Consider the following 17230-nt stretch of genomic DNA (forward strand, 5'->3'; position numbering starts at 1 on the left):
AGCAGATCACAAGCGTTCACACGGGTGCAATAAGCGATGCAGAAACGCATTCGGATTCTGGAACCCATGAGGCTGCCTTACACTGAATCAGACCCCCCTGGGTCCATCCAAGTCAGTACTGTCTGCTCAGACCGGCAGCGGCTCTCCAGGGTCTCAGGCTGAGGTCTTTCGCCTCACCTTACTTGCCCACTCCCTTTCAGTGGAGATGCCGGGGATTGAACTCGGGACCTTCAGCTTGCCAAGCAGAGGCTCTACCACGGAGCCAGAGGGGCTCCGCCTGTCCCTTTAAATCCCCCCCCCCCACCAACAACCGTTGCGGCCGTTAACGGCCGACCGGCGGGCGGGGCCAGGGGAGCGGAGGGTGACGAGAGGGGAGGGCGCGTGGGCGGCGCCGCGCGGAGGAGCGGCGGGCGGCGCAGCCAATGGGGGAGAGGGGGAGGCGGTCGCTGCGGGGGCGTCTGTGGGGCGAGCGCGAGGCGTGACCCAGCGGGCGGGCGGACCGAGCGGCTGACTGACTGACTGACTGGCGCGCGCCCGGAGAGGAGCCCCCCCCCCGACGCCCCCCCGACCCGCCTCACGCGCGCCGGCCCCGCCGAGACCCCCACCCGCCCGCCCCCCCCGGCCCCCGACGCCGCCCGTGAGCCTGGGGAACCTGCAGCTCAAAGCCGCCGCCAGCCACAGCACCATGTACCCCGGGAACAAGCGGAAAAAGGTCTGGAGGGAAGAGAAAGGTACGACCAGGCCCCCCCCCCCACACACCCCGTCGGGGGTGCTGATGCTGCTGCTCTCCCCCCCTCACCCGCGCACCTGGGCAAGGTGTCTCCCCTCATTTTTGGGCAGGGCTCCCCCCCTCCCCCCTGAAGTGACTCTTCTTCTTCCCTTCTTTATTGCTCCCCCCCCCCGGTCAAATAGCACGCACACCTTGCTTCCCAGGACATTCATCTCCAATGCAAAGGGTTGGGGGGGTGCAAAGCGTCTTTCCTGCAGGGAGGGGGGGCAAAAGAACACGACCTTTCAATTGGGGGGGCGAGCCCTATTGCCCCCCCCCAAGCATGCACACCTTGCTTCCCGGAGCATGCACCTGCAATGCAAAGGTTGGGGATGCAAACAGCCTTTCCTGAAAGAAGGGGTCAAAAGAACACGACCTTACAATTTGGGGGTGGGGGAGCCGTATTGCTCCCCCCCCCAACTAAGCCTGCCCTCCCGCCTCCGCCCCTCGTTTCGTTTTATTGCTCCCGCCTGGGTGACCTTGCCGGCCCTGGGCTGCCCCCCCCCCTTTCCTGCCCGGTTGCCTGGGCAGGGTCTCCAAAGCTTGCCTGTGGGTGTGTGAAGGGAGCCAGACCCGGGGATCTTGTGGGTCTCCAAGGTGCTGCTGCTGGACCCGAACTTAACTTTCTCTCCTAGTTTCGCTTTCCTCTGCTGCTCCTGTCCTCGTGTTGACACACCGCTTTGCCTCGGCTTGCGGTGCAGTCCCTTAGCGTGCTTACTCAAAAGTAAGTCTCGTTGAGCCGCAGGGGATTTTACTCCCTCGTTGAACATGCTTAGGGTTGCAGCCTTAATTCTTCTTACCTGCTTCTTTGCACTTTGGAGGTACATGTCTTCAGTTGTTTGGTTAGGAGAGGAGGCTGTGGCTCAGTGGTAGAGCCTCTGCTTGGCATGCAGAAAGTCCCAGGTTCATTCCCCGGCACCTCCAGTTAAAGGGACTAGGCAAGGAGGTGATGTGAAAGACCTCTGCCGGAGACCCTGGAGAGCCATGGCGAGGGGCTGTTGCTCAGTGGTAGAGTACCTGCCTGGCATGCAGAAGGTCCCAGGTTCAATCCCCAATGGCATCTCCAGTTAAAGCGACTAGGCAGGTAGGGGATGTGAAAGGACCTCTGCCTGAGACCTTGGAGAGCCACTGCCGATCTGAGTAGACAATACTGACTTTGATGGACCAAGGGTCTGATACAGTAGAAGACAGCTTCATGTGTTGTTTCTACCCTGTCATACTTTGACATGTGTGAGTCTCTTCTCTCCCCCCACCCAGTTCTCCTTCTACAGGCTCATCTCTGCCTGTATGTCTCATGCTCCTCAGGACACATCTGTAGCCTAATTATTTGTTATTCACTTAACGTCTTCCATCATGTCTTTCTCCAGGTTTGCCTAACCTCAAATAGACACAAGGTGTGGGGGATGTGTGTGCACAACTGTGTTAAAAAAAATAACTAAGTGCAAAAAATCTAAATGTTTTTAAACATTTTTTTTTAAAGGAATTGGCTGCCCAGGCTTGAATGGTTAGGAAATGAAAGTGTGGAGTGGTTCCTTGTTGCTGGCTTGCAACATTGCTCTTTAAACCTTGCAAAGGGACAGAAAGGGAAACTCAAAAGCAAGCCCTGATGCAGCAGACTGGCAAAATAAAACATACGTACCTGTCTGGCCTTTCTGCTGAAGGAAATACTTCGAAGCAAATATTGTCTCCTCTCTTAAAGAACTTGCCCATTGGTAATCCCTACAGACTAAAATCTGTAAGGTGCCATCCACTTCTTTTGCTAGCAAACAAATGACTTTTAATTTTGTCTGGTACAAGTTCGATACAACAAATGGCTCATCCTGCCTCTTCGGGCTGGTGCTAATTTCAAAGATATGGAGAGACTCCTGGAGCAGGGAAAGCCTACTTGTGGTCTGTATGTAACTGCTGACTGAAGTCCAGTTGTTGAAAACCATATTAAGTCAACCAATGCAAATAGTAGCCGTGCTAAGGTAGTGTGTAGCAGGGTTAGGCTATAGTGACTTTATGAATCTGTTAGTTCATTGCTGTGAAGTTAGGTATGTTTCCGTTAAGCAGGTTGCTTTATATTACACATAACCTATAATTTATGGATGATATTGCTTTACTCTTTGAGATTACCTACAGGGAATAAAGAAACAAGTGAACTTTATTGTTCATGAGTCATAAGAACATAAGAAAGGCCCTACTGGATCAGACCAAGGCCCATCAAGTCCAGCAGTCTGTTCACACAGCGGCCAACTAGGTGCCTCTAGGAAGCCCACAAACAAGGCGACTGCAGCAGCATTATCCTGCCTGTGTTCCACAGCTCCTAAGGTAACAGGCATGCTCCTCTGATCCTGGAGAGAATAGGTATGCAGCACGACTAGTATCCATTTTAACTAATAGCCATGAATACCACTTTCCTCCATGAATATGTCTACTCCCCTCTTAAAGCCTTCCAAGTTGGCAACCATCACCACATCCTGGGGCAGGGAGTTCCACAATTTAACTATGCGTTTTGTGAAAAAATACGTCCTTTTATCTATTTTGAATCTCTCACCCTGCAGCTTCAACAGATGACCTCGCGTTCTAGTATTATGGTCCACTCTCTCCAAACCATGCATAATTTTATAGACCATTATCATATCACCCCTTAGCCGCCTTCTTCCCAAGCTAAACAGCCCTAAGCATCTTAACCGCTCCCCATAGGACAGTTGCTCTAGTCCCCTAATCATGTTGGTTGCTCTTTTCTGCACCTTCTCAAGCTCTGTAATATCCTTTTTTAGGTGCGGTGACCAGAGCTGTACACAGTATTCCAAGTGTGGTCTCACCATAGATTTGTACAAGTCGTGTTCATCCAGAAGCTATTGGCGGTTTGACAATGTGTGAATGGTGTTTTTTTTTTAATTCCTTCTAGACTTTGCCAAGGAAGACTTCTTGCTATGTTCTTCCTGTAGGTCAACATAAGAACATAAGAAAAGCCCTGCTGGATCAGACTGGGGCCCATCAAGTCCAGCAGTGGCCGACCACACAGTGGCCGACCAGTTGCCTCCAGGAAGCCCACAAATGAGACAACGGCAGCAGCATTCTCCTTCCTGTGTTCCACAGCACCTAATGTAATAGGCATGCCCCTCTGATCCTGGAGAGAGCAGATATGAACATAAGAACATAGGAAAAGCCCTGCTGGATCAGACTGAGGCCCATCAAGTCCAGCAGTCTGTTCACACAGTGGCCGACCAGGTGCCTCCAAGAAGCCCACAAACAAGACGACTGCAGCAGCATTCTCCTGCCTGTTTTCCACAGCAATTAATATAATGAGCATAGGTCTAGCAAGGTCTAGGCCATGCTTAAGTTTCTTCTTGTCTGGGTAAGGAGCTGCCACGCAAAAACGAATGCTGTACTGCTTCTCAGTAAACATAGATAGGATCTGGGTGATGATCTAATTCAGTTTGAAGATAACTTGAAACTGCTAAGAAACGTGTGCACCCACTACGTTTTGCTTGGCATACCATCATTTTGTTTCTGCTGTCATTCAAACCTTCAGTATTGATGTGACGGACAAGGGCATGCAAACAGAGTCGTCGTAACTTTTGCCATGGATCTAACTCTGGCTCACTCTAGCTGTCAATAATTGATGAAGCTGCAGTGGAACACGCATAAGAAAAAAGATGCCAGCAAATCTTTAAGGCTCCAGGGCAGAAAGAAGTTCTGTGTTCTGAAGCAAGTTTCACTGGTAATAAAGTGGACATCTGTAGTATAGCTTTTCTCATAGCTGGATAAAGGAACTCCCTGCCCCGGGATGTGGTGATGGCTGCCAACTTGGAAGGCTGTAAGAGGGGAGTGGACATGTTCATGGAGGAGAGGGCTATCCTTGGCTCCTAGTCAAAATGGATACTAGTCATGATGCATCCCTATTCTCTCCAGGATCAGTGGAGCAGGCCTATTATATTGGGTGCTGAGCAACACAGGCAGGATAATACTGCTGCAGTTGTCTTGTTTGTGGGCTTCCTGGAGGCACCTGGTCGGCTACTGTGTGAACAGACTGCTGGACTTGATGGGTCTTGGTCTGACACAGCAGGGCTTTTCTTGTGTTCTTATGCCAGTCAAAATTAATACTAGTCATGATGCATACCTATTCTCTCCGGGCTCAGAGGAGCATGCCCATTATATTAGGTGCTGTGGAACACAGGCATGAAATGTTGCTGCAGTCGTCTTGTTTGTGGCTTCCTGGAGGCACCCAGTTGGCCACTGTGTGAACAGACTGCTGGACTTGACAGGCCTTGGTCTGATCCAGCATGGCTTTTCTTATGTTCTTATGCCAGCATGTGCAGGTTTTAAGTTCTTTCGTTACTGGTGAACCACTAAACTAGGCAGGGGCATGATAGGAATATTCAGGATCATTTTGTATCTCACCGCTGTAATGTTGCTTCTAGGAAAAGGGCTGATCCCAGAGTCTTCAATGTTGAGAGTACCTGTTCTACCTGTTGTCCTTCTGCTGCAAAAATCGCACTGAAGTCGTGAACCTTCATGGATTCTTAGACTTTTCGCCACTTAAATACCTGTCTGCCTGCTACTGCACATGAGTGTTCCCAAGTAGCAGTGCAAAACCAATTCCTTCTGTTCAGTAAGGCTTTGTACAGTTTTCTGATATGGGAGTTATTCATAAGACCGGACAGGCTAATATTACCCACTTTACTTTTGGAAACTTATTCTTTTTCAGCAACAAGCGCTTTCATTAATCTCTTTTATAAGTTTGCCAGACACTTGCTGTTTTGTAAATCGGGAGCTTACCATCTTATTCTCTTTAACCATATTCTCATGATTCAAAACTTGTCTGGTTGTTCTCTGTGCATAATCTTGAAAATTTTCTCTGCAAAAACTCGTGGAAAATCAAATTATTACTGAATGAGTACACCGACCTTGGCAGCTGGTGGCTTCTTAGCCAAGATGTCCCTTTCAATTTGATCACCAATCAAACCAACTCCTTGTGAGTACTCTGGAACTCTCCAAAGCCAGACAAGGTCTTTAGGCTGGCTCTTCTGCAGGGCATTGGCCGCAGTGCCTGGGAACTGCTCCCCACATGCACCGCTTCCCGTGCATGAAGGTTTTCTATGCCAGCGCCAGCTGCTGCTAGGAATATTTTTGGAGTTGCAGCTGCATAACAGAATTAAGCTTGTGCATCCAGGATGCTGTCTTGACTGCTGCTGAAGTCTATTTTCTCCCTGTGTATGTGTGTGTGTAGTGGTTAAGAGAGGTGGTTTGGAGTGGTGGAGTCTGATCTGGAGAACCAGGTTTGATTCCCCACTCCTCCACATGAGCGGCGGAGGCTAATCTGGTGAACTGGTTTTGTTTCCCCACTCCTACACATGAAGCCAGCTGGGTGACCTTGGGCAAGTTACAGTTCTATTAAGAGCTCTCTCAGCCCCACCTACCTCACAGGGCGTCTGTTGTAGGGAGGGGAAAGGAAGGTGATTGTAAGCTGGTTTGAGACTCCTTAAAGGTAGAGAAAGTCGTCATATAAAAACCAACTCTTCTTCTTCTTTAGATGGAGGAGGGAGTTGGTCTGGAGTTGGAATACTACGTGGCTCGTGCAGTTTAGTAAAGTTGTTACTCGGTGCTCGTTTCATTTGCCTTCTGTTGTGTTAGAATCTCATCCAGTGACTACATGCGAGGGCAACCGGCCACTTCCTATGGATAATAATAATAATAAACTTCATGGGTTTGTCACCCTCTTCCCAATTTATTAAATAATTGTGCCAATTAACGCCAGTTTTTTTTGGCCTGCTCTCTATAAAATGACGATATTCGTGAATGTGTCCAAAGGCGAGGGAATAGTTTTGGAATGGGATTTCCTTCTATTACTTATTAAATGGAATTGTGGTGTTTTCAGTATGGTATGATTTTCAGCTACTGCACAGAATCTACTGAACACAGCGCTGTGTGTTGTTAGTTCTAATGTTGCAGGCCAGATGGATGCTACAGATACCTCAAACGAGCATTTGCCTTGTAAAATTCATAAAACCTGTATGCAAACTGAACTCCGCATAACAGAACCAGAGAGTGGATTTGGTAACAGAGATGTTGCTTATCAACTAAACATTTTGGTAGAATCGAGTGACTAATTCGAGCGGAAGTTTTGGATTCCTACAGTTGTGAATGAGGGGCTACGAAAACCAATCAATCTTTATTTTATGGTCATTTGACCAAAAATAGAACACATCTAATAAAAAGTAACATAAATTTGTAATAAAACAGTATCAGTCAATCGAAAAGTCCACAAAATAAAATATATCAATAAAATCCCATATCTAAAAAGGTAAGCAAACTAGCTTCTAAAACGTTTATCTATCAAATTGTACCTATTTGTACATTACATCCTTTCAGGCCTTATATATAGCAGCACAAAATTTGGCCACACATCTCGAAGTTTGTGTGCTACTATCTTCCATTAATCGTTGAATACAGATTTTATCAGGTAGCCCTGTATTATTTCTTAGAGTTTCTTGAATAGTCTTAGATCTTAACTCATGATAGAGAGGGCAGTATAAAAAGACGTGTTCACGGGTCTCAATTTCTTCACCATTTCCCGGGCAGACTCTCGGAAAGAGGAATTTTTTTATATCTGCCTTCTAGGACGGCCGATGGCAAAGCTCCACATCTGGCTAATGTGAAAGCCCTTTTAAATTTGTTCACCTCCTGTGTCATCAGATATGGGGCTGCCGTCATCAGGTGTATGAACTTCTGTGAGGCTATGAAACCAGGGGACCTTGCGAGGTCATGCTGTCTCTCAGTGTCTTCCACTCTCTGCCTTATTACTTTTTTAAACTGATCTCCACTCAGTGTCAATAGATCCTGGGATGAAAACCCTAGTTTTCTTAGGTTTAATTGCACCTCCTCGGACCATTTGGACTGATATACGTCCAGACTAATCATTGCAAGGAGGCCGAGTTTTTGTATATTTGTATATTTAGTTTGGCCCACATGTAAAAGGACATGAGATGGATTTTAGCTTCAATTCTCATGCCTGTCTCCAATGGGATCATAGAATTGGAGACACATCTCGGTACTTGTAAAATAGCGCGTAAGAATTTTGACTGCACTTTTTCCAAGACCTTCAGGCCTGGGCCCACAAACCCCAAGTATGTACCATACAGTAGTTGTGCCAAAACCTTTGCCTGATACAACTTTAGGGCAGCCGGGATATATCGACCTCCTTTGGAATGGAAATTTTTTATTATAGCATGGGCTGATCTCTCAGCACGATCAGCAATGTAGTTTTAATGGGCCAAGATTGATCCTGAGGCCTGTATTAGCACTCCCAGATATTTAAAGGAGTTTACTTGCTGGATGTCATTTCCGTCTAATTTCCATTTCCTAATTTTTGGGCACTTCCCAAAATACATTATTTTAGTTTTAGGGTAGTTAATTTGGAGATGCTGGGTTTGACAGTATTCGGAGAATCTGTTTAGTGCTCTCCTCAGACCTACTGGGGTTCTAGACAGCAACGCTGCATCGTCTGCATATAACAGGACTGGAATATGTCGGTGGGCCAGTTTTGGGAGATGAAAGTTTTTATCATTCAGATAATCTGCCATATCATTTATATAATAGATAAAAAGCAAAGCGGCTAAAAGACAGCCCTGTCTGACTCCTTTTTTTGTCCTAATTGGGTCTGTGAGATGACCTTTAGCACTGCATCTGACTCTGAGGTATGAATGGTCATGTACCGCCCATTAAAGGGCCAAGAGCCTTCTGTCAATATTAGTTGCTTCTAACTTTTGCCATAATTTAGGCCTTGAAACTGAGTCAAAGGCTGCTTTTAGATCAATGAAGGCTGCTTTGTCAAAGGCTGCTTTGCCTTGAAAACCAAATAAGTCTTAAATGTTGTTCAAAGTTGCAAAAAAATGTGACAACAACTTCTTGATGTTCCTTTACAGGAGCCATAGAAAAGAAGCCAACACATTTTAATGATGGTGTTAAGGACTGTAATTAGAGAGGCTTGTCCAGTGAAGAGGGGAAGGGGCTGTGACTCAGTGGTAGAGCATCTGCATGGCATGAAGAAGGTCCCAGGATCAATCCCCGGCATCTCCAGTTAAAGGGACTAGGCAAGTAGGTGATGTGAAAGACCTCCGCCTGAGACCTTGGAGAGCCGCTGCCTGTCTGAGTAGACAGTACTGACTTTGATGGACCAGGGTCTGATTCAGTAGAAGGCAGCTTCATGTGTGTTCATGTGACCCCTTAAAACTCAAAATCAAGTGCACATTTGTATCCTGTCATTTACATCATCTCTGAAAAAAATAAATAAATAGATGCTAGTACCACCATTCTGCAGTTGTGGCATAGTATCGCTAATACTAACACATGCTTTTTACATAGAACGCTTATTGAAGATGACGCTGGAAGAAAGGCGTAAAGAATACTTACGGGAGTATGTTGCTCTGAAAGATATCCCAACGTGGATGGAAGAAATGAATAAGAATCAAAATGATGGTAAGTCAATTTTATTTTGTGTTTACGTTTGTAGAGGAACTTGTGTGTGTGTGTGTACAAGAATTCCTGAAACTCCATATTTCACTCTTATAGTTGCTTGACTGGTTAGTGTTCAAGATGTGGCGGTTGAGCAACATGCTTTAATTAGCTAGGTGGGCTATTGGACAGATTTTGAGTTGAAATGCATGGCAAATTACTGCATTGTGCCTGTGTTCTGTACCCGAAAGCCAGCACATTGTAGTGGTTAGAGTGTTGTTCTAGGATCTGGGAGACCCGAGCCCCCTTTCTGCCATGGAAACTCGCCGGGTGTCCTTGAGCCAGTCACACAGCCTGACCTTCCTCACAGGGTTGTTATGAGGATAAAAAGGAGGAGAGGAGAATGATCTAAGCGGCTTTGGGTCCCCATTGGGGAGAAAATGGGGTATAAAGTAAGTAAAATAAAGAAAGAAAGTTTATGACCACTTTGCTGTAGAAACCAAACATTGCTGAGTTTGTGAGATGCTCCGTGCTACATATAAGTGTATGTCTGGTGCACCTTACTCCTAAAAGCGTAATATTTGACTGTGACGTACATGCTTGTGAACCAGTATATTGTACAGACATCGGGGTTGCTCACATATGTATTGAGTCTCTGCTTGGTAGTAAACTCAGGGTTTCTGCAATGTAGTATATGAAGAAGCCAGCGTGGTGTACTGGTTAAGAGCGGTAAACTCTAATCTGGAAAACCGGGTTCAATTCCCCACTCCTCCACATGAGTAGCAGACTAATCTGGTGAACTGGCTTGGTTTCCCCACTTGGTTTCCCCCCATGAAGCTAGCTGGGTGACCTTGGGCTAGTCATAGTTCTCTCCGAACTCTCTCAGCCCCACCTACCTCACAAGGTGTTTGTTGTGGGGAGAGAAAGAGAAGGCAATTGTAAGCCGGTTTGAGACTCCTTAAAGGTACAGAAAATCCTGGTATAAAAACCAACTCTTATTATTATTATTTATTGGATTTTTGTCCCCCCCTTTCCCGGCTAGAATGCTGCTCAGGGTGGCTCACATCCAGACAACAACATCAACAATTATTAAGTCCTGTTAATACAAAACTCTCAAACCAGCTAGTGTTGGACTAGTCACCCTCTCCCCAAAAAACATTTGGACAAACCCAGTGGGATTTTTACGTTTTCTTCAAACGCTGGACTTCTCAGGCATATCTCAGTCCACTTTGAAAATCTCCTCAGTTTTGAAAGCAGTTTGTCATGTGGCTGTCTTGGGAGGCAGAGAGGAGGAGAGATACTATTGCTAGAGAGAAACCTGTCAAAATCTCCTATGAGGATTTGGGCTGGTAGTGTGGCTTCGACCAGCAGCTGGAAGTTAGCTGTGTTGCGCATATAGTTTTTCCTTGCTTTCAGGAATAGAAATGGGGCAAACTGCCAAACTAGAAATTAAGGCAGTGGCAGAATTTGTATTGTTTATGCTAGATGAATCATTCCTTGTTAACGTTCTTCATGTTCAGTCAAAAGGTGCCATAAGGACATGTTCAAATTAAGGTAAGTTTATTGATATCTGTCTTGTGTGTAGACGTAACAAATCTGACCCTTAGCGCTATTCAGACTTCAGGAATACCTTTCAGTTAGTTATATGTTCTTACAAATGAAGAGCTAGGAAGGTAGTGGCCGTAACTAGATATCAAATACAGGCGTACCTCGGTAAAGCGAGTCACAGTTTTTTTTTGTTTCCCAGTCCATGTAAAAGTTATGTTTACACTATATTGTAGTCTATTAAGTGTGCAATAGCATTATGTCTAAATGAAATGCACATACCTTAATTAAAAATACTTTTTAACAAACTTTTATTTCAACTTTTAAAATTATACAAAGACCAAACATATAACACAAAACATAAATACAAAGTCTAACATAGATTTTCATGTTAGATTTTAGGTTAGAATCTAACGTACCGTATATACTCATGTATAAGCCGACCCGCGTATAAGCCGAGGTGCCTAATTTTACCCCAAAAATGGGAAAAAATTAGGCACCCGTGTATAAGCCGAGGGTCGGCTTACACAATGCCCCTGCCCCAGGTCGCCCTCCCGCCCGGCCTCCCGGGCCCTCCATACCCACCCCAACCCCAGCGCCACCCCTCCCGGGCCCTCCACACCCACCCTGACCCCAGCGCCACCCTAGGGGGGAGGGAGAAGAGCCCCTGAACCCCTTACTCACCGGGAGGACGAGGCCCGCTGATCAACTGGAGGCGGTGGCAGGGAAGGCACGCAGGCCGGAGGCGGCAGCGGGGCCCTGCCTGAGCACAGGAAGGCCCCGCTGGCCTCTTCCAGGCCGCAGAGAAGGGGCGGTGGTGGGGGGCGGCGGGGCCTGCCTGCACTCAGGCAGGCCCTGCAGGCCTCTCCCAGGCCGCAAAGAAGGCGCAGGGGGGGGGCGGGGCCTGCCTGCACTCAGGCAGGCCCTGCAGGCCTCTCCCAGGCCGCAAAGAAGGCGCGGGGGGGGGGGCGGTGGGGCGGGCGGTGGGGCCTGCCTGCACTCAGGCAGGCCCTGCAGGCCTCTCCCAGGCCGCAGAGAAGGCGTGTGGGATGGCGGCGGCAGCGGAGGTAAGTTCCCCCTCCCCCCTCCCCTCGCCTACCGTATTGACCCGCGTATAAGCCGAGTTGGCTTTTTTCAGCCCTTTTTTTGGGCTGAAAAACTCGGCTTATACGCGAGTATATACGGTAAAATCAAGTGTGCCTCTTTCAACTCTCAAGCTTATTTATATCTGTTAGTGTTTATTCTAGGTAATCCTCACTATAGAACTGTATTTGTAAATATACCTATTATTTATTGATAACTAAGAAACCTTTCGTAATATCACCTACATTGAATACTTAAGAAAGGGAACTTAATTAACTTTTAGCTTATACTTTTATACTACTATAATGCTTGTTTATGTATTACTTGCTAGTCTATGCATTCTTCATTTATATATGATTTAAATATGGTGGCTATAATATCATACTGTGCTCTTAAATTGTTATTAAACTATTAAATTGCTTGCTTATTCTTAAACTTTACAGTTTGACAGAGCCATAGTAAACTTTCCATTTTCTTCACCATTCTTCCATCGGTCTTTTGTTCAACAGATGTGATTAAAATACTTTATTGCTAAAAATGTGACACAGCGACACAACATGAGCACATGCTGTTGGAAAAATGGCACCGATAGGCTTGCTTGAGGCAGGGTTGCCACAAACCTTCAATTGGTTAAAAAATCCCAATCTCTGCAATGCGCTATAAAGCGAGGCACAATCACACAATGTATGCCTGTATGTGTAATTAAGAATGCCCTGGCTGTCTTGGAACTTGGGGCAGTTTCTAGAGATCTTCCATGGGAGGGCCCCTTAGAGTCACTTGAACGAGTGGACATACGATGTCCAGAAGGCTATCTGCTGGGTCTTCAGAGGTTTAAAGATGTTGTCGCTCGCAAGTGCTTTCCAGAGCACATTATGGTAACTTGCGAAGGAACGCCTTCTCTACACTGCAGCCCCAGCCAGTTGCCCCTGCTGTTGAACCTGTTGCCGCACAAATGCTGGAGAGCGGTCTGTTACTAGAGGTCATGCAGTGGGGTGAGCTCTTTGCTCTTGTAGTGGTGGTAGAAAGTGCCGTCAAGTCACAGCTGACTTATGGTGACCCCGTAGGTTTTTCAAGGCAAGAGAGGTCCGGAGGTGGTTTGCCATTGCCTGCCTCTGCGTGGGCCGAGAATGTTCAGACAGAACTGTGACTGGCCCAAGGTCACCCAGCAGGCCTCATGCGGAGGAGAGGGGAATCAAACCCAGTTCTCCAGATTAGAGTCCACTGCTCTTAACCACACTGGCTCTCTTTTGCCCCTGTGGGACTGATGCTTTCATCAACTCTTTTGTTTGTTTCCGTGCAACATTGTCCCAATGGATGCGTAGCTTGCCCCACAGTCTCTCTCCCCCCTTTTTGATATATAAGCGCATTAGATATTTATGTTAGGGAGAATGGCATTTGAAGCTTGCGTTGACTTGTACCTGGGAAGGCTGCTTCTTTTCTCTCCTCCATTTTGACTGCAGGAAAAGGGACTAGGATTTTAAAAGCAAACACCCTCACTGCAGAACTGACAAAGCAGCAGCTGTGAATGGTTTCAGATTGTTACTGTCCCTGTGCAGAATCACAGTTGTAGTGGCCAGGCAAAGATACCTTCTGATTTGAAGGTTCAGGTCACTTTTGTTGTTGTTGTTACATTTATCTGCTTGTATCTACACCTTTATGGGAAGTATGGTTGAGGTAATATAATAATCAAGCCATGAGTCACAGGCCTTGATCAGGTGCCACAATCTTCAACTCTTTTTTCTTCTTCTTTTGTTTTGTTTTCTGTTGATTCTACTGTGAGTGTGCGTTTTCTCAAATGAACAGGTGGACGTGCAGTGCAGCCCAGACTTGTGGAAGCAGATAAGTTTGATGTATCAGTCTACTCAGCCATTCCTTCATCTGGAAGAGCGCAAAGAACTTTTCTTTCTCCTTGTAGGAAATAGCATGAAATCATACATGGATAGTCAACTGGCTTCTTGCTCACAGCTGGGGTTGAAGCCTGCTAGTGTCCCCCATTCCTGCTGTGTTCCTGGGTTGTGTAAAATATTTTCTCTTAAAGTAGGGTAACTTGCCTGTCCTTGGGCTGAGGGGTTTTCTTAGGTTCTTAACAAACAAAAGCAGAGCCAGCTTGCACCCCCTAGGCTTGTTCAAAGTGTCACCATTCTGCTAGTTCCACCGTGGTGCAGTGGTTTGGAGTGGTGGACTCTGATCTGGAGAACTGGGTGTGATTCCCCACTCCTCCACATGAGCGGCAGAGGCTAGTCTGGTGAACTGGATTTGTTTCCCCACTCCTATGTATGATGCCAGTTGGGTGACCTTAGGCCAGTCATAGTTCTCTTAGAGCTCTCTCAGCCCCATCTACTTCACAGGGTGTCTATTGTAGGGAGAGAAAGGGAAGGTGATTGCAAGCAAGTTTGATTCTTCCTTAAGTGGTTGAGAACGTTGGCATTTCCCAGTGGGATGTGCCAAGTTTCCTTAAAGGAAGCATTCTTAAAGGTAAATGTAGTCCCCTGTGCAAGGGCTGGGTCATTACTGACCCATAGGATGACATCACATGACAAAGTTGAAGTTGGTGCCTTTGTAATCTTTGTCTCCCCAACCTTCCACATTGCTTCTGAGGCGTTGCAGGTGATCAGCCAGAAACTAGAGAGGAACTTAACAGCTGTGGTTTATTACCCCAATCTGAAGTTTAACGGTATCTATACTGGTCAGTAGGGTTGCTAGGTCCCTCTTTGCCACTGGCTGGAGGTTTTTGGGGTGGAGCCTGAGGAGGGTGAGGTTTCGGGAGGGGAGATACTTCAATGCCATAGAGTCCAATTGCCAAAGTGGCCATTTTCTCCAGGTGAACTGATCTCTATCGGCTGGAGATCAGTTGTAACAGCAGGAGATCTCCAGCTAGTACCTGGAGGTTGGGAACCCTACTGGTCGATATTCTTTAGATCTAAAGATACAGTGGGAGAGAAATTGGTAGTAAAGAGCTTGAGGACGGGAGCTAGATGTTGAACCAGATTTAGAGTTGATAAACATTGCAAGCACCTGTATTCCATATTTTGAGGAGCTGAAGAGAGTCATTTAGGAAACGTGGGAAGGCTGTTGAACACTAGAACCAAATTTGGCAACTGAGTAGTTTTTTTTGAAATCTATGGGCTCTGGTGTGGGGGTTATGCCAGAGCTTTGTGAGTGCCTCAGCATGACCTGTAAATCTGAGGGGTGCGTGCACGTGCATCCTGTCTAACCTACAATGTAAGACATTAATTCATAAGAGTATTGAGGCCGACATATATATTTGCTGTAACAACCTGATGTCAGAGTGGCACCAATTGCAGATTGATCTAAAGCCCTAATGTAAACCTGTGAAAATAAAATTGGGATAGAAGAATACGAAGCTTAGACTAATCCTGAATATGAAGCCAAACCAAACATTTGAAATCTTGCAGTACATAAAACTTTTGGAGATGAAAAGCTTAGTCAGTATTCATATTACCGAAACAGAGTATAGGGGATCATTGATGAGTCACAATATTCGGAAGCTCCTCATCTTTATTTCTAGAAGAAGAGTTGTTTTTTATATCCTGCTTTTTCTCTACCTTTAAGGAGTCTCAAAGTGGCTTACCATAGCCTTCCCTCCCCACAACAGACACCATAGCCTTCCCTCCCCACAACAGGGGCTGAGAAAGTTCGGAGAGAAGTGTGACTAGCCCAAGGTCACCCAGCTACTTCATGTAGGAGGAGGAGTGGGGAATCAAACCTGATTCTCCAGATTAGAGTCCTCACCTAACCATTACACCACACTGGCTCTATAATTTAATGAATCTTGAGGTTATCTCCCCCTTTATACATACGTGTGATACGAGGTTTCATTGCACTTGTGTTTCTTAGGGGACACAGGAAAGAACTTTGCACAAAAGCTGTGTTCTACTGGTTGAATATTCAATGGCCACTTGAGTAGCCAGCTTTGTCATTTCTCTGACAAGTTCCGGCGCTTGCTAGTCCTTCTTTCAGATGGCAGAGGCTGCTTTCCTGAGTTTGTCCGCTCCTGCCATTGGTACAGTTCCACTGTTCTCACACTTTGTTTTATCCTGGTGGAGTTAGACAGCACTTGTTCTTGAGGCTGTGGAGATTGTCCTCTCAGAAAGCTCCAGAGATGCATGCTTAGGGTCTAAATTTTGGAGTGGGGGGGGGGGGCTGGAGAGCCAGTTGTTGTGTAACCCGGATATCACTTGAGCCGCATAGGAGTTATGGCTGGTTTGGCCTACATTGCCTTTTTAGATCTCATTTGATTGAATACCAGAACATACATTTCAAAAGTAACTTTGAGTATCAAGACAGGAGGGAGATGAAAACAGGGAGAGACGTGGTGCGCATGCCGCAACTTGCTCAGGCCATTTTAATTGCTGAATACGTTTTCAGACTTGCTAGTGAAACAACCCGTGGTGAATATTTCCTCGTAATCCTCTGAAATATTGATGGCTGCACCAAAATCCCAGCGAGTTTTTAACAGTCCTGCTGCGTGTTCACCTGGATTGGCTGTGTCTCTTGGCATGCTTACCTAAATACGTGTCCTCGTAGCAGCTGCATTCTTGCGTAGTGAAATGTATATCCTGCATTTGTTGTAATATTTAACCCTCTTGCAACAGTATTTAAACCACGATTGATATGGGCTTGTACAAGGCGGCTTTCGGTCTTCAGAGTACAGAATCTTCACAGCGGGGAAACTAAAAGCTATGTGTCTATTTTTCATCACCCAAAACCCTAAAATTATTGAATTTGATGTAGGAAAATCAGAGAAGTCATTTGGATGGATTTTGCTGTGAGATTGAGATAGAACACAGGATTCCGTTAATCTGAGCTGTGGCTCAGTGGTAGAGCATCTGTTTGGCATGCAGAAGGTCCTAGGGTCTGAGTCAGTATAAGGCAGCTTGATGGCCAAGGGTCTGAGTCAGTATAAGGCAGCTATATGTGTTCACTACTGCACCCCTGAATATTCTTTGGGGAGGGGCCGTGGCTCAGTGGTAGAGCATCTGCTTGGCATGCAGAAGGTCCCAGGTTCAATCCCTGGCATCTCCAGTTAAAGGGACTAGGCAAGTAAGTGATGCAAAAGACCTTTACCTGAGACCCTGGAGAGCCGCTGCCAGTCTGAATAGACAATACTGACTTTGATGGACCAAGGGTCTGATTCAGTATAAGGCAGCTTCATGTGCTCATGCGTTCTTTAATAGCTAAAAAAATAAAGTTAACAATATTTTTTTTTCCACTATCAAATTTTTAAAATTAGTATGGTTGAAGTACTGCTCACATCTGCATTTGCAAAACAGACATAAAAGTGTTGATAATTACAGTAACAGGACAACAGCACTAGTGTTATCCAAAACATGGGTCACTTGCAGATACTTTAGGGTTACTGTGTAT

General features: G+C 46.2%; 1 protein-coding gene across 1 annotated transcript in view; it reads left to right on the forward strand.

Moving 5' to 3' along the window:
• Nucleotides 1–624: 624 nt before the first annotated feature.
• MACROD2 (mono-ADP ribosylhydrolase 2) overlaps nucleotides 625–17230 on the forward strand; it is a 989050-nt gene continuing 972444 nt past the window's right edge. The window contains exons 1-2 of the mRNA XM_056856797.1: nucleotides 625–731; nucleotides 9125–9238. Coding sequence (XP_056712775.1) covers nucleotides 686–731; nucleotides 9125–9238 — 160 coding nt within the window. The 5' untranslated portion in view covers nucleotides 625–685. The remainder of the gene's footprint in view (nucleotides 732–9124; nucleotides 9239–17230) is intronic.

This window comes from Euleptes europaea, chromosome 10 (assembly GCF_029931775.1).
Source record: "Euleptes europaea isolate rEulEur1 chromosome 10, rEulEur1.hap1, whole genome shotgun sequence".
In the NCBI taxonomy this organism is placed as follows: domain Eukaryota; kingdom Metazoa; phylum Chordata; class Lepidosauria; order Squamata; family Sphaerodactylidae; genus Euleptes; species Euleptes europaea.